Genomic DNA, 26,077 nt, shown 5'->3' with positions numbered 1-26,077 from the left:
ACAGCAGAGGGAATTAAGGAATTTTGGGGGGCGTGGTGTACGTCTTATACAGAACGGCTGAGGGAGCTGGGCCTGCTTGGTCTGGAGAAGCCTGAGGGGACCTCATCAATGTCCATCAGTATCTGAAGGGAGGGTGTCAACAGGATGGAGCCAGGCTCTGCTTGGTGGTGCTAAGCAACAGGACAAGAGGCAACAGGCAGAAATGGATGCCCAGGAAGTTCCACCTGAACGTGAGGAAGAACTTTCCCGTGCAGTGACCGAGCACTACAACAGATTTCCCAGAGAGCGTGTGGAGTCTCTCTCACTGGAGATATTACCAGACCCGTCTGGACGCAGTCCTGTGCCACGTGGCCCGGGCTGCCCCTGCTGGAGCACGGCGGTGGGCGCAGAGTGGGCGCAGAGGCCGCGCCGTGCCCCGTGCCCGCCCCGTCCCGCCGCACTCCACGGACGCCGCCATCCCAACCCACCGACCCCACCGGCGCGCGGGGCGGGGCGGGGGCGGGGCGGGGGAGCGACCAATGGCGAGCCGCCGAGTCCCGTGACGTCACGGCTATTACATAAGGGCGGCGGGTGCCGCCGTTGCCCCGGCGGTGCCGGCCCGGCCGCGCCGCCTGCCCGCCGGCCATGAGGGGAGGGCGGCGGCGGGGCGGCGCCGTGGGGGCCATGGCCGACGGCAACGCTGACTGGATGGGCTCGCTGCCGCCCCCTCTGCGCTCCCTGCCGCTCTCCAACCTCGCCATCCCGGGTAGGGCGGCGGGGTGGGACGGGGTGTGCCGGGGCCGCCCGGGCGGTGGTAGGGGAGTCGCCTCGGCCGCGGCGTCGCGTCCCCCGTAATTTAAGTGCTGAGGTGGAGGCTGGGGCGAGTGCTGGGGCTGAGAGGAGCCCTGTCCATTGCAGCAGAGAAAGGAGGGCGTAATCTCCCGTAAATACCGCTGTGAGACTTTAACCATTGGCATGCTGCTTTCACTGCCTTGAGAACAGGTAGCGGTGACCGCTGGAGGCCCTCCTGAACGTTTGCGGGTGCTTCAAGTAAGGCTGAAACCGGGTAGGGAGAAAGGCTTGGTTGCGCTGAGCCAACAGCTGGAGGTTCATCAAATGGAAGGTCTGTTGAGATGGGGCTCTGAGCGACCTGCTCTCGTGGAATGTGTTCCTGCTCGTGACAGGGAGCTTGGAACTACGAGATCTTTAAGCTCCCTCCCAGCCCAGACCAATTTATGGTATGTTTTTTATAGCCTGGTTTACAGATAGATAAACTGATAAATGACGACAACACCAGATGACCTGAAATTTACTTTGGCTGATCTTCCATCTGTAAAAGGCAAAAAATACTCTTCCTTGCGAATGTCAACAGGGAGGTTTTTAGGGGTGGTTACTGTAGCTCCTTCTCATAGTGGATGTTAGACTCTGGTACAGGCTTAGTTTTCATTTTAGTGCTTTAGCTTGTCCACTAGCACTTTGGATATGTGTTGTAGCATACATACAGTCTCAAGCTGTGCCTGGGGAGGTCCAGGATGGACCTTAGGAAGAGTTTCTTCACAGAAGGGGTGATTAGACATTGGATTGGGCTGCCCAGGGAAGTGGTGGAGTCACTGTCCATGGAGGTTTTAAGAAAAGACTGGATATAGCACTCAGTGCTACGGTCTAGCTGGCAAGGTGGTGTTTGGGCTTAGGACTCTGATCTCAGCTGTGTTTTCCAATCTAATCGATTCTGATTCTATATAGCAAACATTCAGAGACACTTCCCTAGAAACAGTAACTTTTTGTGTCAGAGGTAACACAGCTGCTTCTCTACATGCTTCAAATACCCTTGAAAAGAGATGCCCTGTAGAGAAAGGGCTGTGTACCTCCTATGCACTGCTGTGTTACCTGAAGCAGAACACTTAAAATAACAGGTTTTAGTTAAAAGGGGTGCCCTTTCCTATCCTGATAGTAGCAAAAACATTTTATGTGACCCTGTTCTATTGAACAGGGAAGCAGGACAGAAAATAAGTTCAATGTTTATATAAGATTCAAACATCAGCAGACTGTGAAACTTCTGGCAAAGAAAGGCTTCTCTGTCTTAGTGAACAGTAATAAATCATCTTCTTGTTGGTGTAGCCACTTAAAGGCTGTGAAACTGCAGAATGTTATGGTATAGATTGCATTAGGTGCAATGCTGCTGTCACTTGCAAACATCATGCAACCAGTGTTGCAGCAGAGAAAGCAAGTAAATGAGTGGTTGTTTCAGTAATGCCATGGTGCTTTTAAAATGGGTGATGCTTTTTTTTTTTTTTTTTTTTTTTTAATTTTTGCAGTACATGTTCATTTGTGATCAAGGTTGGTGTATCTCCCCCCCACTTTCCTGTATATACCTCATGCAACCTGCAAGCAGGCAAAAGATACTTTGGGTAGATTTTGGTCATTTTGATTACTGTTATTTTAGTCCAGTCATTATTTTGCTGAAGTGGGGTTTTGGTGTGGTGCTTGACAAAGCAACTTTTTTGAGCACCAGGCAGGTGTTCCTATCAGTGTGCAATACAGGTTGCAGTTGAGGAATCTTTGCAGATGCTGAACAGCAATGAGGACCAGTGTTACCTTGAAAAGAGAGATGAAAGGTTGAATGAGAAGCATTTTTGTCTGTGCTTAATACCTGTGTGTGCATATGACAGGAGTGCCCTGCTTTTATCGATCTCGGGATGCATTTGTTTTCTCCCCTGGAATGATGGAGTGAAATGGTTTTGATATGGGGAGTTTGTTTGTTCTCCCCTCCTACTCCTTGTCACCCTTTGTACATAGGATCAGAGATAGAGCTCCAGGAGTGGAAACCTTAGAACTTGTTTTAACTTGAAATAAAATCAGCACTCAAAATGATGCAACTGTTGTTCTATACTTTTTGCACTTTAAAGAATTGCAGCATTTAAAGAATAAAATTTTACCTTTCTTTAAGAGAAGAGCAAAATGATGGTATCATGGGCTATTTAAAGTGAAATAATTGAGAATGTACACAGAAAAGAACTTCTTAGATTTAATTTTTGTGCTAATGTGAGTGGGAAACTCCCTTGTATGTTGCCCAGGATGTCTTCATAGAGTTCTGCTTTATTTGCTGCAAACCTTTTGCTTTCAGAGCTGCTTGTTTTCACTGGCTTTAGAAAAGGTGGCTGTGACTTCTGAGGGTCCTTTTAAAGCTCCATTTTTCTATGATTCCATAATGGTGTGAAACACCTTACTGGATGGTAGAGAAGGTCATTCTTTCCTCAGTCCTCAGAACCAACTGGTAGCAAGCAAATAATGTTGAAGATGGGTATTCATGAGGTATATGGGGTGTTTATATGCTTATTTAACTCCGTGCTCAAAATAGAGAGAAACTTTGAAAAAGTCAAGGCCCTTCTCCAAAGCTTGTGTGCAATCAGTTCCCAGGTTTTGGCTTTTCTGTTACTTCTACTGGGAAAAACTAGCAAAAATGCTAAACCAATATAGTCTTAGGCAAGGAAAAGAGATGAGATTCCCTGTGCAATGTCATGAAAGGAGGGATCTTTTGCAATGAAAAATTGACAAATATCAAGTAACTAAAATGTCATCAACTTTACAAGCATACCATATAGTCAACAAAAATAACCACCCTCAACAAGTGATGACCTTGTGTGAAAGTCTAGAGGGTTTTCTCTTAATTGCATTTCACTAATCCTCTTTGGATGTGGGTTTAAAAATGAACCCTTAAACATTTTGATTGTGGACGTGACCTTTGGCAGGGTATGGTATAGCACTTGTTTAATCTGAAGCTGGTTTACATTAGAAATTTTTATGAAATCACAGCTGTGGTAGTTATTACTTTCTTTGGTCATCTTTTGATCTGCATCTGCTACTTGTCTTATTTCTCCATGTAGAAATGGAACACAAAAATCTGGAGTGCTCTCACTGATCAGCTTTCAAAGTAAATCATCTATTTAAAGAATTAGCTGGAGAAGCCTCGTTGTTCCTTGCTTATACTTGCATCCTGATAGTTGATAGCACCATGGTGTGTCTGGTTTATACTGTTTCATTTGAACTGCTACAGAAATTTTTAGAAAGGCAAGCATCTTGATTAACTTGGTGTTAAGAGTCTGAAGTCTCTGCATCTGAAGGTACAGCACCATTTTCCTGTTTCATCAAACTTTTACATGAATACTTGTATTAGAGCAGGTGAAACATTTTTTCTGTCTCAATCTCCACTGTGTGAGGTGACGGTAAGCTGGTGCGTTTTGGTTTGAGACAGCAAGGCAGTCTAGCAGATGTTAACTGCCAGCTATCAGTGTTTGTTTTTATTGAGTGTTTCATCTGTCTAGCCTCCAAGGTGCTGGATGAATGTCATGAGCTGAAGAACAGGCAGTTCTGTGTTCCTTTGGGTCTTGGTAATAATACATTTACTTAATCCTGTCTGGACTATTCCAACTTTAAGTATATAAGAGCCATGATGTAACAGGTATACTTGAAGTTTTGGATCAATCTGTATCCCTTGATTGGTTCCCAGTTCTGGTCAGGATAGCTAGCTGTGAGTTTTTCCATACTGCTATTTTCTTTGTCTTCCAGAGAAAACATACGATGACTCAGGTAGGGATCCACTGCTGCTTGCAGGAGCACCCAGAAGAGTTATGGGTGCCCTTTTGTAATTCAGTAAGGTAATCAAATGTCTCTTCTGTCCCCTGCTTTTCCTTCTCTCCCCCTGCAAATACAAATGAGCGTGTTCCCCAAGCTAACCTGGTGGGGAGGTTTTGTGTGGTGATAATGGTTAAGAGGCATTTCTTTATTTTGAGAAGTGGTTCTTGCCAGAAAACTGCTTGCAACAGCTGCTCATGGAGTTGGGCAAGCCCCAGGGTGGGTGCTGGACTGTGTGGGTGTCCCAAGGGAACATGAAGGTTAACCTGATGTGTCATGGTGCTGCAGATGTGGACAGGAAAGAACAACAGGTGGAATATGTAGAATATTGTATAATAATGTATGCAGAATAAATGGGTGATTGTTTTCTTTCATATACTTTGGCTGAAACATAGGCTATTAGTAAAAACGAAGCTTACTGGGCAACAATTAATTTGACTCTGAACTAAGCTGTTTGATAGGAGTTGCTGAGGAGAGCTAAAAGATGGGAAATTTGGGAAAAGTAAAATGTTTTACCTTAGCACTTTGAAATGTGATACTAAAAAAAACCCAAGCCTTACACCAATGGTTTTCTTCTAGAGTTTTTTAAAATTTTGAAATAAAGATGTTTATGTTGTGGGTCAAACTTGATACATCTAAGGCTGATTTGAAACAGTAAGGCAGCTTTTGCCACCAGGAGTCAGTTTTTCAGCCACTGGTACACCTAGAGCCACATGTCACACTCAGCAGAGTGCTCTGCTGGTGTGGAACGTGCAGGCTGGGCAGGCTGCCTTTCCAGGGAGAGGTGGGGCAGCTCCTCACCTGTGGCTTCTGGTGGTGTACAGGGCCCCTTCTGTCATCTTCTGGTGATCCCATTGGTGTGTTCTTGCTTCCTCAGAAAGCACGTAGACAGCTGGCCAGAATTTAATTTCTAAGTCATGCAGAGCATTTGGAATGTGGGGCCATTCCTGTCAGCATCGGGTTGGACAACTGGTGAGGAGTTTCCTGTGGGATGCTGGGTTGTAGGTAGCCAGAGCTGACAGAAAAAAATGGGGTTTACAGTTCCAGAAGCATTTTTTTTGAACAGAGAAAATCATATTGACCTGAACAAGGCCAGAACAAGACCATATTGGTGACTTAGAATAGTTGGCAAAGTGTCTTCAACATGACTGTTCACTGATCTCCAGGGAGAGATGTGTTCTTGCTCTTCTAAAATAGTAAATCTTTGCTGCTCCAAACTATAGCAGTAGTGAAGCTGCCTAATTCCCCCCTATGACACACACACTCTTGACTTTCTAGCCCACTTTTAAATAATAACTTCCCACAGCTCCTTCATGGTAGTGTCAGTATAACTGGCCCAAAACTTCCCATACTACAGTGTGCTGCTGTTTCTGCCCTTCTCTGAGAAGTTCGTCCCAAGAGCCTCAGTAGGAAGCCTCCTGATTTTGATTTAAATTATCAAAGTACTAGGACATTACCATCCCTGGAAAACAAAGCTTTACAAATACAGCTAGTAGGCAGTCTTAACAAGGAGCAGTCCTGCTGGCCAAGCCTATGGTTAAGCTTAAAGGAGGGATAAAAGGCATGGAGAGCTGTTGATGTGTTGATGACCTGCTGTGAGTGACTGAGTTGGTGAGTTGGACAGTGTGACTGTCCTCATGTGCCAGGTTCATGAGGAACACCTGGAGGTGGTGGGGCCCTGAGCATCTTCTGTGCAGGATGCCATCTTCCCATCCACCAACTGGCCAACTGCTGTCCCAACAGTGTGACTGTTTCCCAAAAGCCCCATGAGCTGCTAGACTTGGAGTTGGCCAAGCAGAACCAAAGTGGTTCTGAAAAGAAGCAGCAGCACTGTCCAGCTGAGAGCTGGCCACTAGGCTCTCACTGGATTGGGTGGTTTTTCTCTTTGCCTGCGTGACTCTGAGGTGAGCTGCTGAACTTGCTAATGCTGTGATTTTCTTGTTTATTTGTTCGTGGGCTGGTGTGGACTGTGGACGTGCATACTGAGAGGAGTGGTAGTGAGCTTGAAGCTGCATCCTCCTCCCAAACAGTACTCCTTTGGAGTTCTAATTAAAAGGATCATTGAATCAGCCCAACTGGCCATCTGTTGGGTTGAAGCTCAAAGGGAAGAAATATAAGATTTATGTTCTGATTCACCAAGCTTTAATTTCCCTCTCAATTTAGATTGCATCTACCAATGAATGAGGTGGTAACCTCACCATGCGTAAGTATGGTGATGTTGAGTATTTGTAAATGCAGGATTTTCTGAAAAGACATTTTATTACCTTGGTAGGCTATTTGATTGTAACAGCAAATCTCTAATATTTTTAGAGAGGCTCTTGAACTATCTGGACTGTTACACTGATAGAACATTTGATGGAAGTCGTTCCACTATTCCTAAGTAACCAAGTATTCCTTTTGTATGTCCCTATGTGGCAGACACTGGGTCTGTGCAGGAGTTCCCCTGAAAAGCCAGTTTTAGGGCTTCTCTTTTTAAAGAATTTATGTAATCTGTTTAGCCAAAACCAAATTACTCTTGAAATGCTGCAAAATTTTCTTCAGACAGTATATGAAGGTCCTAATTTTTTTTTTTTTAATCTGGAAACATTTTCTTTCTTCCTGTTACTTATTAAAATCTGTACCCTAGAGAGTGACTTAAGTGTGTCTGGTAAGTGAGTGCAGAACATACCAAAGTTTTACTTCAAATGGAGAAAACTAGTCATGATGTTAATATAAATGGTTGTTGTTCTCCTTCCATGTTGTGAAAGTTTGTTTGCCTGCTTTTCTAGAAAAGATGTTAAAAGAGGGAAAAGTACCATGTAATAAAAATTGCCCTAGGGCCTTCTCAGAAGAGAATGAACCCTTGGTCCACTCAGTTCTGAGTGGTCACAAAAGAGGAGTTTAGGACTCTACACTGAAGGGCTTTTTCCTTTTTGAGCATGTGGATCAAGTCAGGCTTTGAAATGGCAGAGACGTAATGTAATGTGTCTTTCTTGCATTCCGATTGCAGACAGCTGAGATGGTTGATAAATGGGAAATCACTGCTAAATGGCCTTAAACTTTGATGGCAATAACTCCAACCAGTGCCAAAAGGATTTCTCCTGGCTGGAAAGACAAACAAACTACTCTGTGACATTGTGTCTGAGACAGTTTTAGGTTGTCTTTAAGCTCTTGCATCCCACTGCGCTGCCTGAAAGGGGCAATGGGGGAAATCAGAGTAGTTCTTGGACAGAGGGAGGGAGTTTTCCTAAGAGGATTTGGTCTGTACTAGGATTTGTCTTAATGGGACTGCATTAAGAATATCTAAAGGATTCTTGTAGGTTTCTTAAAATATAATCATCTCTATAGTTTTAGATAATTGATTATCAATAAGATGTTTCTTATTTCTGCCTCATCTTCTTTTGCTAGACAAGTTAATATGAACTATTTGATTTGCTTTACATTAGTGATGAACTTTTAAGATGTTAATCTTCTAATAAGAAAATCTGGATTGTTAACGACCTGAATCCTGAGGATTTCTAGGCTTTGAGAGGCACTTTTGCTTATCCTGTTTTTCCCTCAGTTTTGGCACACACAGGTTATCTGGTTTAAAAGAACATTTGTGGGGTAACCTTGACTCGCTAGGACTTTAGATCCTGTGTTTTTGGAACTTGATTACTGTTTTTCTGCCCATCTTGGCTTTGTAATGCCTGCTGTGTCATGTGCAGTGGTGTGCAATGTGTGGGGAATGTACTTTGTCTAGTGAGCAAAGCTTGTGCTAAGAAGTTCAGCGTCACTACAGCTGGGGTGATTCTTTGGTCGTAAATGACCCTTTGATGCTTTTATGGGATGGGTATGTTTTGTTGACCTTGCTTCTTAGCTTCATGTTATGTTAAACATTTGTTTGTTGCAATTTTCATTCTGTTAGTATTCTATTCATGTAAAGACCAGTCCAACTTAATCAGATCTAGTTAAGCTTACCGACAGCACACTCTTCTGCCCTTGTGCTTTCATTTATTGCTTCTTGGTTGGCCAGATGTTTGTAGAAAGCATCTTGAGCTGCTGGTTCTGACTAGTCTGCAGCCTTGGAACCAGGGAGGCTTGCAATATGTTGGGAGACATGCTTTTTATGCAAAAAAACCCATGAGTTTTTGTCTTGTTTTCGAGTGATTGGCAGTGCACAGGTATGTTCTATGTTGGAAGATCTCTGCACTCTGTATGCTGTATAGTCATATGTTTAATGTTCCATGAAGGTAAATTTACGAGGGGTTGGTGACATGATGCTAATCCCTGTCCCTCTGCTACAACTGTATTTGCAGGAAGTATAATGTGGAAACAAAAGATAATACCAAATGATACAGAATCATAGAATATGCTGAGTTGGAAGGGACCCACAGGATCATCAAGTCCAACTGCTGGCCCTGCACAGGACACCCCCAAGAGTGACACCCTGTGCCTGAGAGCATTGTCCAAGCACTCGTTGAGCTTGGACGGGCTTGGTGCTGTGACCACTCCCTATTCCAGTGTTCAGCCACCATCTGGGTGAAGAATCTTTTCCCAAGATGTAGCGTAAGCCTCCCGACTCAGCTTTGTGCTGTTCTCTCAGAGTCCTGTCACTGGTCTTGAGAGTGAAGAGCTATAGCTAGTATTTGTTGAAATTGAAGGCTTGATAACATTCTGTTGATGAATGTCATTTGTTTCAACTCCACCATTGGTTAATTTGACTATCTGTGAGTAAGTAGCATGACAAACAAACACACTGGGAAGTTAGATTTTACTGCAGATGTGATGATAAAAGGCTGCTTTCTAACAATTAGCACAAGGGCTTCAACAAAAAGTCATCCTGAATAGTGAAATACAATATATTTAACATATAAATTGAATTGAAAAGTGAGCTCTTTAACATACAATTAACTTGAGGAATTAGTATAAGCAGAATAAAAAGATGTTTAAAGATATGAATGAAATTTAATCCACAGTTGCAATTACTGGGATAAAATTAAGAGGTCTATCTGTCATTTTAAGTCTGGCGTCTGGAAGATACCTATATAATGTTATTCTAACTATACCAGAGCCTTTGATAGTTAAATATCTGGGCATTTGATGGCATGTGAGTTCTGTCCTTGAAGCTGCCAGTCTTTGTCAGATGAAAGAAATGAGACTGAAATAGAGCAGCGGCTATCTGTAAGAGCTGCCAGCTGATTAGCAGTCTCCTAATTTTTGTCTTTGAATGTGCAGTCTCTTTCATGATTAAATTTAATGCTTGCTGCTTCATGCTGCACATCTTCACCCAGTTGGAAGCAATTGGCAAATCATCATCTCTTTGTTGTATTTTCTGTGCCTGACTTGGTTTTGGGAAGGGCTGAGCACCAGACAGATGCCATGTCACTGGAGCAGCTCGGTAAGGTTTGCAGTCTGAATGCTGATCCAGTCTCATCTACAGTAAGTCAGTGTCCTGCACGTGCAGGAACTTGCAGCAGTTCAGGCTGGGCTTGTGGCCTCTCATTACCACAAGGACAATGAAGACAAAGTTTCTTGGCTTTTCTCTGCCTTTTGACTTCAGTGTGTGAGGTGGAGGTTATAAATGCCTAGTTTTGTTCGTTGCTTTGTCCACAAGCAACAGTTTTAAGGAATAGCTTTACTGAATAGGGTGTTATTTCTATTTGAGATGTTAATTATCATCTGAAGTGTCTCACTTCAAGAATTCTTGAGGTTGTTTTTTCCCAAGGAAAGTAAGTACTTAGCGTAATTTGAGGCAATGCACTTTATTTGTGTGGTGGGGAACACAGATGGTGAGGGATTTTTTACAAGTGGAAAAGACTTTACAGTGTATGTCGCTATGAGGGTTTTGTGGTTCTTGCTCTGTCCAGGAACTGCCAGCCTTGTTGCTGTCACTGGGCAGTGTGGCCGTACCTTCGCACGTCCTTGTGTTAGACATGAATTGAGAATGTGCTTAGCAGCTCTTACACTGACCTCCTGACAAAATGGGGCTCGTCTGCTCCATCCTTCTGGTGTAGGCTCTGCCCTTTGTCTTTAAAGTTTTACAGATTTGTGTTGGTTTAGGTGATGCTTTTTCAAAAAGAAATCATGCTGTATCGCATATATCGGCAACCAGCTTGGCTTCTGCTGTAGCTACAGAACGGCAAGACTTTTTATGACTTTGGGGATAGAGAAAAGGAGAGCAGGGATTATTTTGACATCATGATGCAATCCGCTTAGCATGTACTTAATATCACAGCTAAGCTGTATTAAAAGGCAGTGCCTGAGCTGGTAGAATATCACAGTGATCTTAAAGTAGGGCCTGGTGGATGATGTGGGTCTTTACCTTGCTCTTACCCCACAGCTCCACAAGTATCTAGTGCTGTTGCTTCAGGGTCTCAGTTTGGGGTTTTTTCCTGTTACCAGAGTTAAAACATTGTGGGTCCAGGTTTGGCCTAGATGTTGGTGACTGGCCTTTTTAAATGACCACTGAAGACCTAATTGAACTTCTGCTGTCTTTCCAGCCTCAATACTGATCATAGAATGATCAACAGAATTGGTGATGCTCCCCTGCCCTCCTTACAAGGTGATGTGCTACCAACAGTGAAAAGGAGGATATGTTTTGCAGATGCTCCAGCTCATGTTCTACTTGGTTATGCCTAGGTATGCGTGTTGACTTTGTCGTAGGAGAAGCTCCATATCCTAGGCTTTTAGCAGAGCCATGGGGCAGGATTTAATAGGATCTTCTCTAACTATAGAAGCATGTCACACATAGTTCAGTTAGCTGGGAGGGCATGCAGTTTTTAAACTATGTGTTGAAAAAGTTGCAATGTGCTGACTTGTTTTCTTTGATGTTGATTTCTAGTGCTAGGCTATAAATAGAATTTGGTTTGTGATAGTGCAGGGAGAAAATTGGCTCTCTCTATCTTTAAAAGTGCCTTGTAAGTGACAAACTGCAAAGGAAAGACTTTTGTGGCTATAGAGTGATCAGAATTAGGAAAATGAGTTGTTTTTTGGTTCAGATTTACTTAGACAACTCTGAAGTGACAACAATATATTTGTGGCCAGACAAAATTCTCGTTCCTTTGTAAGTCAGATTTATGAGTCTGAGGAAGCATAATGGTGAGAGTGACTGCTATAGACAGGTCTCAAGAATGCTGCACTGTCTTAGTTAAAATGAAAATATTTCTTATGTCATTATTCTACAACGTTAAACCATCTTCTACAGTGAGCTAAACAGAAGAAGAAAGAAAACTTGATAGAATTAAGAACTAAGAAAGAAAACCAACCCAACAAAACAAAAGATTTCTTTGTGCAAAGTGACTAATTCCAAGGTAGAAGTCAAGCCCCTTGTTATTGAAGTCTACTTTCCAAATACTGTAGAAGCTTGAAAGATTCATTCTGCTGTACAGAGAGGTAGATGAAACTCAAATGTCTGTAAACTACTGTTTAAAGCATCATATAGTTTCTGAAGTGTCTTCACTAGATGTTTGCTCCTGGATTTTGTTTGGGGTTGTGTGCTTGGAGATGGGGGAAAAAAAAAATCTAGGTATCACTCCACAACTAACAGCCACTTTGTGATGTAGTTTACTGGGACAGGTACTAAAAAGCTGCTTAAGCTGGCATCTTTGATACTTCTCACTTCTGTCTAGAAGACTGAATGGAAAGCGGTAACAGAGAGTCCACTTTTACAAATGCTGTGAAGAATTCATGAAGAGCTAGTCAGAATTAGTGCTCTTTTGTAAAGCTTTAAGACTAACCTTCACACTGCCTCTTCACTGCTTTTGAACTAGTTGAAATCCATGGAAACAGAGTGCATTTAAGGTTGTTGAGAAATGATGTTTAGTTTATGCACAGTCTGTTCTTTCATCTGGATTAAAAATGCTGACAAGGTAATCCAATTAAGATCATAATCTTGTTTGTAGCTCTGATCTTGCATCACAAGAAATGCATCACTGTTCATGTGAGCACTGCTACACAACTAAAAGATTGGGGTAAAGGAGGCTCTGAATGCCTCAAATGTTATTTTAATATTGAATATGAAAAATTAGGATTTTAAAGAGTTGCAGACTGAGGTAGAGCGGGAAATTTGAGAAAAGCATGATCCTAGAAGCAGGGACAAGCATGCAGGAATGTAAAACATAGGTGTCAGCAGCACAGTGCAGGGTCACGGTACCCTGGGGCACCTGGAAAATGAGCTGCTTGGGGGAAGATGCTTTCTCTGCACTTCAGCACGTGGGTCCACGGGGAGCAGGTGGGGTTTGGCTTAATGGGCAAACTCTTGTCTCCTGTCCTGAAGACAAAGGGTAGCAGGGCTTTTACAGCTCCTATAGTGTTTTTGCTGGCTGGAGCTTCACAAGGAAGGTGAGCCTGGAGCAGCTTCAGCTTCTTGGCTTTGCTGGTGCCTGGTGGAAATGATTAGAAATCCCTGGTAAGCCCCAGTCTGTGGTGGATCAGCTTCTGCCAGTCTTTGCTTTCTGCTGTTCTGGTACAATGCAGACATACACTGTCTTCTCACTCTTTGTTCTGTTACTGACTTGGCTAAGGCAGGGATATTTCATTGATTCTGAAACTTTTCTTTTGGAGTTTTGTTATTTCACAGGTTTTTTCCCATTAACTACTGAATTTTCAGTTGGAGGTTTTTTCTAATAAGTAAAAATTTTATATTGGAGATGCAGTTTCTCTGCCAAGGTACAGATTGTGTTACAGGGGCTTTTTGGACGTGCATTATTTTGGTAGGGATTGGTGATTTTGATTGTTGGTTGTATTTTTTTGATGAATTTTCTGTTCACCGTACCTGTGGTCACTCAAAAGCATGCCAGGTAAAAGACACGTTCATGAACTTGTTTAACATGAGTTTGGTGTCTATCCATGCTGTAACTGGTGGTGCGTTCAATTGTTCCACCTCTAAGGCCAGCCAGTCATTGCCCACTGTTCAAACTACTAATCATTTATCTGCCATCTTGGGGCTAAAGTGAAATGTGCTGGTAAGGCATGTACAGGTGCAGATCCCTCAGTCCATTACAAGAATAAAGATACCTGTTCCAGGATGTTTGGTGTATAAGGTCATGGCTAGATTTACCAGATAGAATTAAAGTTTAGATTCTTAAAATGAATCTGGAGTCTCATCCTAGATTAGTCATGTACCAGGCTCTGGGAAAGCTTTGGGGGTTGATTTGTAGTTTGTAAACGAAGGAAGGTTAGAAGGAAGTTTCCCGTTACCACAAATGTCTGTTCTGTAGTGTTCAGGGAGCACTGAAATTGGGAGCTCATGCAAGAAAGCAGTTCAAACTGAGAACCTTATGCATAACTCGTAACACTATCAGGGAAAAGTAAGGTGTAAAGAATAGTCTGAAAGACTCACACATGAGCATAACTCATCTGCAACCCTGCCATATGCATAGGACTTAGTTCCGTTTTCAGGGCACATGGGTATATGTGTTTTGGGAGAGTCACTTTTTCTAAAATTAATTTTTCTTGGCTCTTTTTCTAGGATCACATGATTCTTTCAGCTACTGGGTTGATGAGAAATCTCCTGTGGGACCAGACCAAGCAACAGTCATCAAACGTTTGGCCAGAATTTCCTTGGTTAGAAAGATCATGAAGAAATGGTCAGTGACTCAAAATCTAACTTTTAAAGAGCAGTTGGAAGGTGGGATCCGCTACTTTGATCTTCGTGTATCTTCCAAACCAGGGGAAATAGAACAAGAGATTTACTTCATACATGGCTTATTTGGCATCAAAGTATGGGATGGGCTGAAGGAGATGAATGGTTTTCTTGAGCAGCACCCCAAGGAAGTAATCTTCTTGGATTTCAATCATTTCTATGCCATGGAGGACAGCCATCACCACTTCTTGATCAACAGGATCCACTCAGCATTTGAATCCAAACTTTGTTGTGTTGAATGTGTAGAATATGTGACACTACTGTACATGTGGGAGAAGAAACACCAGGTAGGGAAAGGATGCTTAATGTTTTTCAAACCCAAAATGTTAAGACTTTAAAGAGACAAGCTTTGTGTAGTTCCCACTCACAGTATTGGACCAAAAATGCTGCTGATGGTCAAGTTAGAGCCCACTAGGGCCTTGTTTATGTAGTGTGCACGTTTTCCTCTATTTACATGAAGCTGTGTATCAACTCATCCATGGTGTGGTGTAGTGGTTTGGTCTAAAATATTCATTACTGTTTATCTTCTGTGAGATAAGAATTAGGACAAATGCAAAACAGGCACCAAACTTGAAAGAATATAAAGAAGTTTATTAACAGACCTAAAAGAAGAAAAAAAAAAATCATACCACACCTTCAGAACTCTTCTCCTCCCCCCACCTTCCTCCCTTCTCCCACTGACAATGTAAAAAGACAACCCTTGAGATGTTCAGTCAGTTTATCACTTCCATAATAACCTTGTTCAGTCCATTTAGGAAGAGGAGTCTCTCTTGCCCATGCTATGAAAACATTATCACAACGAGACAGCCGCCCAGGTTGGTTCTCTGCTCGCATGTGAGTCCCTTCCCCCCCCCGACTTACAGCTTTTCCCACAACTGCTTTCAAGGGTCCACTCTTGAAATTACTGGGGTAGAAATTTAAGGTTGAGCTGTTCAGAAACAAAAGTTCTCTTCACCCATCTCTGGGAGCATTTCATCTCTAAGAACAGCAGCCCTTCTCCTTCCCTGGGAGCAAAGGGTCTTCCTCATCTTCATCTTTAGGACTATCTCTGGGAGCATCTCTAGGAATTGAGGTTTTCTCCTTTTCCATTTGGAGCAAAAGTCCTCATCGCTTCCATCTCTCCCTGTTCAAACTTCTCATGAAATTACAGCTGCATCAGCATCTGCCTATCTCAGCGCAGGTGCTTTTGCTCACAAGTACAAGTTGAACGCTCCACCCCCCATGCCTTCATGAAATTACAACGGGTACTTTGATACATCATAGCTTTCCAACAGAATTTCAGCTTTAAGCATCTCCTCTTTCTCTTCCCTCAGGTTTTCAGCTCTTCACAGCAGTAAAAGGGTTAATCTCACCTTGGCCTTGCAGCTGGAATTTCACTTATCGCTGTTGGTCACATGATCTTTGCTGGACAGCTGTGCAGCTTCAGCTGAATCTTGGCCGCAGTGGAGGGGAGGGGAGCTGAGCTGCTCCGGCTGCCCACGGCAGGGCTGTGGGAGGGGTTCCGTGGGTGGAACAGGGCCCATCAGCTCCAGGATGGCTGTGGCCCAGCCCCGCACAGGGCCCGCAGCCACCTGTCCCAGCACCGGAAATGAGACAGAGAGGCTCTGCCTCGGAGTTTCCTGTTCTTAAGTGTGGATCACAGAGGCGGTCACAATTTTAAGTGGCTCAAAGAATTGTCCATATTCAAACTGGCCATCTGATAGGTTCTGTCAGGTCACAGAGGAAGCTGTAAGCACCCCTTTGCAAGAACACCACTTCCGGGACTATGCTTGCTAACCCATGACATGTGGCCAGTCTGTGTCCTGTTCCCAAGCATGTTTGTTAAATAATTAAACTGTAGTATTCTTGGAGCTTTGTGCTCTTCACAAATGGTTTTCCCTTCTGGAAGGGCATGTAGTGCAGACTTGTGTTGGTGAGGATTTGATTAGCTGTTGTCTTTCTGGCTAGTGTGAAGCATATCAGCTTTAGCATGACTGTGGTATGGTACTGAATTTCTTACCTCCTTTGCAGCCATCCAGATCTGCAGAGGTGAGGTTAATGCCTCTTCTCTGTGGTAACTGCTCCCAGAGGTACATGAAAATTGAGAACCGGAAAGGGTTTCAGCTGCAGCACATGGTCTTAAACTGGAAATGAGGCTTTGAGGAATTGTTCTGAACTGATGCTGTCAATACTAGGGTTCAAAATGAATCTTGTATACATGTGGGTATTAATAAAAAGTGTTGCCTCTTTGTGCTGAGAAGCACCTTACAAGGTATAAAATACTAACTTTGGATTTGACAGTTTTGCTGACAGCAGGACTGGCTTTGGCATCTCATGCAGCAAGTGTGAGCACGGTGCCAGTATGCCAGTCATGTGCCAGTCAGCCCAGCACACTTTAGCCTCTTAGGAGGTGCTCAGAAGATGACAAAACTGCTAAAATCCTTAACTTCAAGTACAGCTACAGTATTTTCTGACAGTAAGAATTTGCAATGTATTTAAGCTGAGTTCTTTAAATGAAAGAGGCAACTTTGTCATTTTAAATGGATAACGCTTAAAGCCTGAAGCAATCCTGTCCTCAAAGCTGAACAAAATGATCTCCATCTCCTTTGGCAATAGTGCAACATATTTACTGACACTCATGACTCAAGAGCAGCTTCTTTTTGTTTGGTCCTCTTTTCACTGCTACACTAGCTGCAACAGTACTATGTGAACACAAACCAATGCAACAGCCTGTCCAAATAAAAATATAGTAATTGTGATTTTTTTCTTTTGTTTTTTATTTTTGTTCTGTTAGGTTCTCATATTTTACCACCACCCTTTATATCAGAAATATCCCTTCCTATGGCCAGGTAATAAAATGCCAGCACCATGGGCTAATACAACTAATGTGCACAAACTGCTACAGTTCCTGGAGACCACACTTGGGGAACGAAGTCGTTATGGGACTTTCCATGTATCTCAAGCAATTCTCACACCTCGAGTGAAAACGATTGCACGGCATCTAATTCGTGGTCTGAAGAACACACTTGTTCATAGGTAAGGACTTGTCTTGATTTTCTCAGTTCTTTACTTAATACATCTCGTGTTGAAAGAGCCACTGAGCTGGCAAGAAACTAAGAAATGTTTGCTTAGGCTTGCTAAAAGCATGCAGCTTTGCTCATGTTGTTCATGAGAGATATTTACAATCATTAAAAATAACGAATTAGTGAAAATAATAAAGTAACAGGATGTATATGTGTTTCCTTGTAAGTGGAACTTTTTCCGAATATTATATGATTTTGTAAATAGTGGGATGGATGTGTGGCTTCAAAGCAATAATTCATTTCAAGCTGGCTGAAGTGGAATTTAGGGGGGCAAAAAAAGCTTGTGCCACAGAGGAAAATTGCTTATTTTTGGACTCAGTTTTGCATTTGTCCATACAAATGTCTCAGTCATTTCGGTAACAGCCAGAGATGTATGACCTAGGACAGTATTTTACCTTGTATTTTTAGGGGGTGGGGAGGAGGCTTTCCAAAAACTAGATTCACCATTTGGCTTTTTTTAATACCACTGACCATTGTACAATTAATTTGCCTATAAGTAAGGTCCCTGTAAGAGGGTTTTGCTTTGATTAGCACAGAGTGCCAGTGATTTTTAATAGCATTAATTAACAGCATGAACAGTATAGTTCCATATGATTTATTTTATGGAATTATTACCTTGTAGCCCATTTGCTAAAATTACCTGAACTATGAAAGTCCTCTTGGATATTAGGAAGAAATTCTTTACTGTGAGAGTGGTGAGGCCCTGGCACAGGGTGCCCAGAGAAGTTGTGGATGCCCCATCCATGGAAGTGTTCAAGGCCGCATTTGATCGGGCTCTGAGCAACCTGGTCTAATAGAAGGTATCTTCTACCTTAGGGGGTGTTGGAATGAAATTATATTTAAGGTCCTTTCCTACCCAGGCCATTCAATGATTCTGTGAATAAGGGAATTTCAGGTTGGGTATAAATCTGTGAATTCTCAGTCCCCGTCCTGTTTAGAGGCATTCACGTGGCACACCCGCAGTCAGACCGCGCTGCGGGCTGGGTTGGTGTCGGTGCCGCGGTGGCCGCGGCTGTGCCGGCCGCGCTCGGCACCAGGTGGCGCTGGGCGCCCGCGAGCGGCCGCGGGTCCCTGAGCGCCGGCGCCCTGCGGGCATCAGCGCCAAGGCCAGACGGAATTCCTGGGCCAAAACTAACAGAGGACCGTCGCATTTCGTGGAATGGGCGAGCAGCTTCGTTTCAAGGGACTCCTGGCACAGATCTGTGCTGTAAGCCACTGTTACTGGGAAGCCTGCGTTCAATCCAGCCCTTTCCCTTATCCTTACCACTCGTTTGAAAGTAAACCGAAAGTTGCAAATAGATGCTGCAGTTTGCATAAGCATGATTGCTTGTGTGCATTTGCACAAGCTAGCTGATATGCAAATCTGTCTTTGCAGTTTTATGTAGATGCCTGCCTTCTTGTATGGAAATTTTGCCCTGAATATGAATATTTAAGTGTTCTTGAGGTCTTGCTAAAGGAGAAATGTGCAATAGTCACACTTAGCTGGCTGAAGTCTGGTGTGTCCCCTGGCAGTAATTACGCCTTCACTCATGGTTCTTGATAAGACTTTTTTATTGTCCTGATGCAGCAGGAGTGGAGTGTTTTTAAATTTTTTGGTTTTGCTTTTTTCTCTTCATCATCCTGTTAACTAATTTGCTAGCATACCATCTTCTCAAATAGCGTATACATGTTACAGCAGTAATCTAAATAATGCTAGCATATTTAGCTATTTGTGTCTAACTGCTGAAAAGCCTGGTGTTTCATGTTAGAGTGCAAAAAAGCTGGTGCAGACTTCTGACTTGCACCGTGTCCAAGAAGTTACTTGAAATTTCTCCCCATGGTAGAATTTGTAACTTGATTTAACTCAGTTCCTGACACACCTCCCCTTTCTCCAGTTATAGTGATGTATAGCAGGATGTTCAACCCCTGTGGAGCTGACAGCTTCATTCTAGGTTTGGTTTCCCTGACCCCATTGCTCTGGGTGGCTGGAGAGAGTTTGGGAGAAATGCAGTCTGCTGCCTCCAACAACTTTTTTCCCCACCCGCCTTGAGGCAGAGAAGAGCAGGGGAACATCTTGGGCCAGGTACAGCCTTGCTTTGTGTTACACTGAAGTCTGCTGTGAAATTGAGCGTTTGACTTAACATGTGCTTGGGTGAAAACAAACCAGGGTGGAGAAAACTGTAGTGCAGTGTTAAGTCCTGACTGCCCAGTGAATATAGAGGGACTGCTGATTTGGATTGATGACTGACCAATATGTCTGTGATAGCTCATGACCACGTGCTGTGTTAAGCACTCGTCTCATCAGCCAGTTGCATTTAGGGTAACAGCCAGGACCTGATAACAAATATGAGATAATATATTTTGTAAACATCATGGTGTTTGAATTGAGTAGAGTATGTATAGAAAAGTGCCTCTTTTAAAATGTTTAACTTTCTTTATTTCAATTTCTTTAGGAATCTGCCCATGATTTTGAATTGGGTGAAAGCACAGAAGCCTGGTGTTATGGGTGTTAACATAATTACATCAGACTTTGTGGAGCTGGTTGACTTTGCTGCTACAGTTATTGCATTGAACGACCTCCTTTTAGAAGAGGACGAATCTGCAACTTAAATCCTGATTGCTGTGCTCCACTTGTACTCCTTAGTGGACATCTTTGAACTGTGCTAAATGTTTTACTTGTCAAGTGAAACCTATTGTAATCTCTCTTTATGAAAAAAGTTTCCTAGAGGAAACGTGGTTAAACATCCCGTACAGCCAGGTCCCTTCTCCTGGTGTCGTGTGGACCTGAGTGAACCACCGCGTGCTGTGTGAGTGCTGCTGCGTCTGTCTGTGTGTGTGTGCTCTGTCTGGCTGAGCTGTGCACACATCTGCTGCAGACAGGGGCTGGCCTCTGGAGCAGATGTACCCCATTGTGGTGCACATCTCCCTGGTGACCGTGCTCCCAGCACCCCTGTGTGTGCATCCTGCCCACTTCCCATGGCCAGGGCTCACGCCAGGGATCACTGCTGATCCCGTGGCAGCGTGACCAGGCTGGCTGGGGCAGCATTGTTCTTGGGCCACCTCAGGCATGGCTGGGCTCAGCTGGAGGCTGCTGCTGTGTTCATTATGCTGTTTTAGACACTACCTCTGACTTACTTGAGGAGACAATACTGCTGTTGTTCAGGGAGAAGCTGTTAGCACTGTTAAATATCCAAACTGTCCTTTGGGCCTCAGAGGTGAAGGCTTGGCACAATCTTTCTTCTCTACCTCTTTGTTACTTTTTTACTTCAGTACATTTATTGCAACCGTGTTTAAGTGTGTTTCTTTTGGCATTAATTTGGAGAATATTTCAGTCTTCAAATTTTGAGGTTTAGAACTCAAGTCTGAATTCCTGTGTCCTGTGACATACAGGAAGCATTAATTTTCCTGAATTCCTGGGACATTTAGGAAACCACAGCATAACCTTTCTCTTTTACCTGTTGGTCACTTCGGTTTTTTTAATCCATCAGTTTTTCTTTGGGCAAAGTCTCTCACCCAGGCACCCCTTCTCTCAAAGGAGGGTGGGCCAAGTGGGGGCTTGCTCAATATTCTAAGAACTGGAGCTGACAGGGACTACTCAAAGCCCAAATACTGGATCCCCGGTTTGTGATGGGACAGTGAATTCTGCAGTCCAGCCTGAAAGTTGTGCTTGTAGACAGAGAGCCACAGCCATTAACGGAGACATTTCTCCAGCCTTCACCTGCTTGTGACAGAGTAAGCAATAGTCACATGAGCACAGGCAGGTGTCAGTACTGCTTCTTTCTGTAGTCATACTCATTTTTGTGCTGGTTCACAGTGAAATGTGACCATGTGTTTGAGCCAATGCAATCATATGTTGGTACTTATCAGCACTTAATTTACTAGCTGATAGTATCCTATGGTCTGATTTATCTTCATTGTGGTTTTGGTTTTTTTAAAAAAAGCACAAAAGGGACTGAATAGCAGATACTTCTCTGCTCAATCATCTTCCTAAAGCAACTATTGGTGCACTAATTATTCACTGATTATGAATTTGTATTTATCTCTAAGCTTATTTATTATAGACTGGATTGTCTTTATACATATTTTATTCAAAGGAAAAATGAATCTCCAGATTTATTATTTATTTTGTTGTTTCACCTGTATCTGCCATCATGATCTAACAGCTGTGAAAAAATCCCGACTTTCTTTGTTTGCTTGTCACAACTCAGGAGAAGTTTAAAGGTTTGCAAACCTTCCATGTGAACCTTGGCCGAGTTCAGAGCAGACTGTAATCTGATTTATCTGTTGTTTGCATGGCTTTCATTAGAGTTCCTTGAATTTTTGACTGAATCATTTCTTGAAGGGAGTTGAGAGTGGGGGAAGTGCCTGTTACTCACTGTCTTTCTCCTTTGCTCTTGTGTTTTAGTGATAGGGACAAGTCATAAAAATCAGGGTTTGGGAACTGTGCTCAAATTTCTAGTTTAATGCTTCCTTTTAAAACCACAGCAGAAGGTTTTTATTGGGGTGATGTTGTTGTTGTCGTAATTGTCAGAACCTGTTTTGAACAGTTCTGTTCAGTCTGCAAGTTTATTTAAAATACCTGGATTTTCCTTAGCGGAATTGTGTTTACTATTTTATCCGTGGCCCCAACTGAAACTACACGTGGGTTTGGTTTCAGTGGTTTTCTTCTGCAAATTGTCTTAGTGCTCAGAGCTCAGTTGGATAGAGCATGGTGTTAACACCAAGGTTGTGGTGTGGGCCATTCACTTAAGAGCTGCACTCATGACCCTCATGGGTCCCTTCCAACTCAGAATATTCTGTGATTCTTTAACTTGGCTTGAATGCCAGTGAGACAGAAATAATACCATTGCAAGGTTCCCTGCAGAACTGGAAGACAAAGCAAGGTAAAGTGAGTATGATGTTTGTATTTGACCTTTAATCTATTTTGTACTCTATGTGTATATATATGTGTGTGTGTGTATATATATATATATATACACATATATCTGCCTCAAAAAAGATTTATTTGGCTTAACCAATATTTGTGTGTGCACAGTAATGACTGTCATTAGTCCTTCTGCTGTATTTATCTGAATAGAGATGGGATGGGCTCAGGGCTTTGGTTAGATATTTTTAAGTGCAAACTCTGAAGTTTCTCTAACATATTTGCTGTTAGCTCTTGCCTCTTGAAATAGAAAATAACATGCTGGGTGTTAAGAGTGTTAGCAGAGGGAAAATAAATGGAAAATAGATTTAGTATTAATGGTTAAGTATGTGTGGGGGAAAATGTTTCTGTAAGTTTAGCCTGTCAGAAGACACTTGTGTCATTTCAGAGCAGTACTTGGTGCTGTGCTTCCACTGTGAGGAATCTAATGTTCTCAAATGGTGAGTTGGGCAATTGGCAGGTAACACTTGTCAGTGACATGACATCTCCCTTGGCCTACTCTGGGCATCGTTCATGCTGGTGTTTAGAATTGGTCCTAGGGTTGTCCTAAACCATCCTAACTAAGCAGTGTGAACTACCTTTAGTCCGTTCTGTTACACAGAGCAAAGCTATCCATATAATAGGCTTATCTTGCTTGCTCAACACCAAAACACATCCAGACTTCCTCATGCCTTGCCAAATGGATCTCATCTAGGCTTGGACTTTGGCCTGTGGACTCTATTTTCCAGCATTGCAAGATTAAAAGGTGAGCTGGGCAGCAAGGGAGGATCAAGGAAGTAGGGCAGTAGTTTGCATCCAGTGTCCACATGGAAGGTGTGGCAGTGCTTAGCCCAGTTTTGGGCAGCACAGTGGAGCAGGTCTGGCAGGTGAGTGACAGCACTGCAGCTCACGCTGGCACACTTGGCCAAGTCTGGCCCCTGAGCAGTCTGCCCTTGAGATTAGCAAATAACAGCCTGCAAGGTTAGGATGTGTGAACCTGAGGAGAACGAAGATGAGTATGAGCACAGGAGAAGGCTGGGGGTTCTTACTGCTGATGTAGACGCACATCTGGTGAATACAGTGGTTTTAGTCTTGCTTGTATATCCCCAAAGCTGTAGAGTTCACTTTTAAACAGGCTGGGTAGAAAACTTCCTCAGAAGAATTGTTCTGACCTCTTGACCATTTGGTAGGTGCTGGGAGAGGAGAAGTCAGAAAACAAGCATCTGCTCAAAGCAAAGTACTTAAACTGTGTATTCTTGAATAATTACACATATGGTTTGTTATTAAAGATTCAGGTTAGTTATACACTGTGTTATGACTGTTGTTTCTCTTCCTGGCGTGCAGTCCCTGAATGCCAAGCACACTGGTGGCATTCCTCTTCTCGCACTGATTGCTGCTATGTGCAATTTAAGGGCATATTTGAGGCACAGTAGACCTCTGTGTGTATCCCTGATGGGAAGCAGTAGGGAGATGTTTGTTACGGAGCATCTACAAGTTTTTAGCCTCTTGCTGTGTCCCGTAGATGAAAACAAAAAGGAGTTAGTACTAGATTTTGCAGACTGACAATCTGTTGGCTTCTTACTTGGGGACTACTGTCATAATATATTGAACTGCATAGGGAAATGGTAGAGTCATCATCTCTGGAAGTGTTCAAAAATGTGTGGCACCTGAGGATATAGTTTAGTAATGAAAACAGCAGTGATGGACTTGATGGTCTTGGAGGTCTTGTCTAACCTTAACAATTCTGTGATTCAGAGCAGAAATGCTGACTGCAAAAAGGCCCATATTCTGTTAAACAGCCTCTTTGGAGGAAAGAATAATGGGGAAATGCTGTCTTAGCTCCTAGCACATGCTGGGTTTTGATGTTGTTGGTATCAACTTAGCTGAATGTTGGAGTTAAAAAAGCTGAATTGTAAGGTTGAAGAAGCACTTTTGAGCAGGGATTTTGGTTCAAACAGAAGCAGGACTTCTGCCAAGATGCTTATCTCTTCTCATCTGGCTAAGCCTTTGGAAATACTTTCTTTGCATACTTGTCTCAGGTGTCAGAGTTCATTGATGTATCATTTAGCAGACATGGGTTTAGGACTTAAACAGAGATAGAGGACATGGGTATTTTGATTTAGAATTGGGTTACCTATGGAAGTCTGACTGAGCATGTGTGACTTGAGGTTTACTTGAATATGCAGTATTTAATATGATGTCCATATGCTGTTTTCATAATACTTTCTTCTTGACTTGAACACATAGTTACCAATTCCTAATAAGCAAATTTTTCAGTCAGAGAACCACTGTTTGGGACAAAACTTCAGGCAAATTTTCAATGCTTGTTAAAGCACAGAGAAATTGTCCAATGCGAGGACCAGAACTGACTCAAAAATTCATTTGAAGTATAGATTGGGTCTAAATGCAGTCCTTTTGGCAGTGGGAAATAAGATTTTTGTTTTCTTCTTTGACAAATTCTTATTCCAGCTTTGGTTTTAGCTCAACAGATGGGTAGAAGAGCCAGAGCATATGGTGAAGAGCAAATAAATTTTATGCTAAGGACATGTATGTAGGACTAACTGTGGTAAGAGTATAGTGATTTACTTACTGACACCTTTAAGGGTAATCCTATTAGCTCTTTGGTGTAGGTTTTTAAGTCAGTCTCTATTTTGTATTAAAAATAATCAGTCACACTAATTCAATACATCTATTCTGTTGAGTGTGTTTACTTCTGTATGTGTATTTATTTCTCCACAAGTCTTATCAAGTAAACTTTTAATTGTAGGGACTGGAATAGGAATGTCAGCTTTAGAACAGTGTGCTGAATCTGCTTATGTTGTATCCCCGAATATTTATGTATTGTGTGTTGTCCATTTAAACAGTACTTCTCTTACCCTTTGTTAGACCTGTGATACCACCTACATTGAACTGCAGTGTATTCTTAATTTTGAAAGAAGTGTTGATCAGCACATCCTATATAAAAACAATTTAGATGGTTCTTTGATTTTTCTCAATGTCAAATGTATTTTCCAAATGGATTTTTTTATTTATACTGTGGAAGGATGCAAAGGGGGGACCAAGTGAAGAGGAGTTATGAATTCTCAGTCTTTATTTTGTGCAGTTTGTCTTCTTTTTGCAGCTTGTGCTTTACCCATCTGTCCAATTCAGTTTTGTGAAACCAGGATGCCTCATCTGAACTGCAAATAAATTTGGGGTTTACATCTGTTTCTTCTGCTTTATATCGTTGGGGGTTTTAATCCTGAAAATAAAAAGTACAACTCGAGCTAATCATCTTTGATGTGTGTTCTGTACTGCTGACTGTTTTGATATGTGATGATTACATTGTGAGTCAACCAACATCAGTTGAGCTCAGTAATTTCTCTGATGCAGAATGGTGTAATTGAAGGTGGGTATGGGGTTTTTTTGAGGTGCTCCATCTTTCTGCACCTGTGTCCCCTGAGTAGTCAACATCCAGACAACATCCTTTTTTTTTTAGGATGTGCTGACTACTTCTCAGTGCAAGTAGTAGTGCAAAGTGATTAGAAATCAGGGTGTGCTTGCACTTGTGTGCACACATAGCTACATCTTTGCCTGACTGCACTGGGACAAAAGCCTGCTAATCCATGGATCCAGTTCTATCCTGGAAGGCAGGTACAACTTCTGTGCAGCCTCTACTGCTGTAATATAGGTGATGAAGCTGCATTGTAACACTTAATCAGGAAACAAAGCATTGATAATGATTCCTGGAGCCTGGGCTAATGTTGGATGCTTGTAACCCAGTGAGATCAGACACACCCTTCTTTTGGGTTGCTTTCAGTGCACCTGTCTTGAAGATGTGGAAGTACTAGGAGTGTGGACAGGGGGAGAATGGATGGCCCTGATTCCCTCATGTTTTCAGACAGTGGTGGCTGAGGGGGAGCTATCTGTAGATTTTTT

At 42.7% G+C, this 26,077-nt stretch overlaps 1 protein-coding gene across 1 annotated transcript; it reads left to right on the top strand.

Moving 5' to 3' along the window:
• Positions 1-624: 624 nt before the first annotated feature.
• PLCXD2 (phosphatidylinositol specific phospholipase C X domain containing 2) lies at positions 625-21,430 on the top strand (the record flags this gene model as incomplete). The annotated part of the gene is made up of 4 exons (XM_082279028.1): positions 625-745; positions 14,042-14,502; positions 16,989-17,230; positions 19,710-21,430. The coding sequence occupies 4 exons, from the start codon at positions 625-627 to the stop codon at positions 19,864-19,866; spliced, it is 981 nt and encodes a 326-aa protein (XP_082135154.1). The 3' UTR covers positions 19,867-21,430.
• Between the last annotated feature and the right edge of the window lie 4,647 nt (positions 21,431-26,077).

The sequence above is a fragment of the Coloeus monedula genome (genome assembly GCF_965178545.1).
Source record: "Coloeus monedula genome assembly, chromosome: 3".
Lineage (NCBI taxonomy): Eukaryota > Metazoa > Chordata > Aves > Passeriformes > Corvidae > Coloeus > Coloeus monedula.
This window is presented reverse-complemented; position numbering and strand designations above follow the sequence as displayed.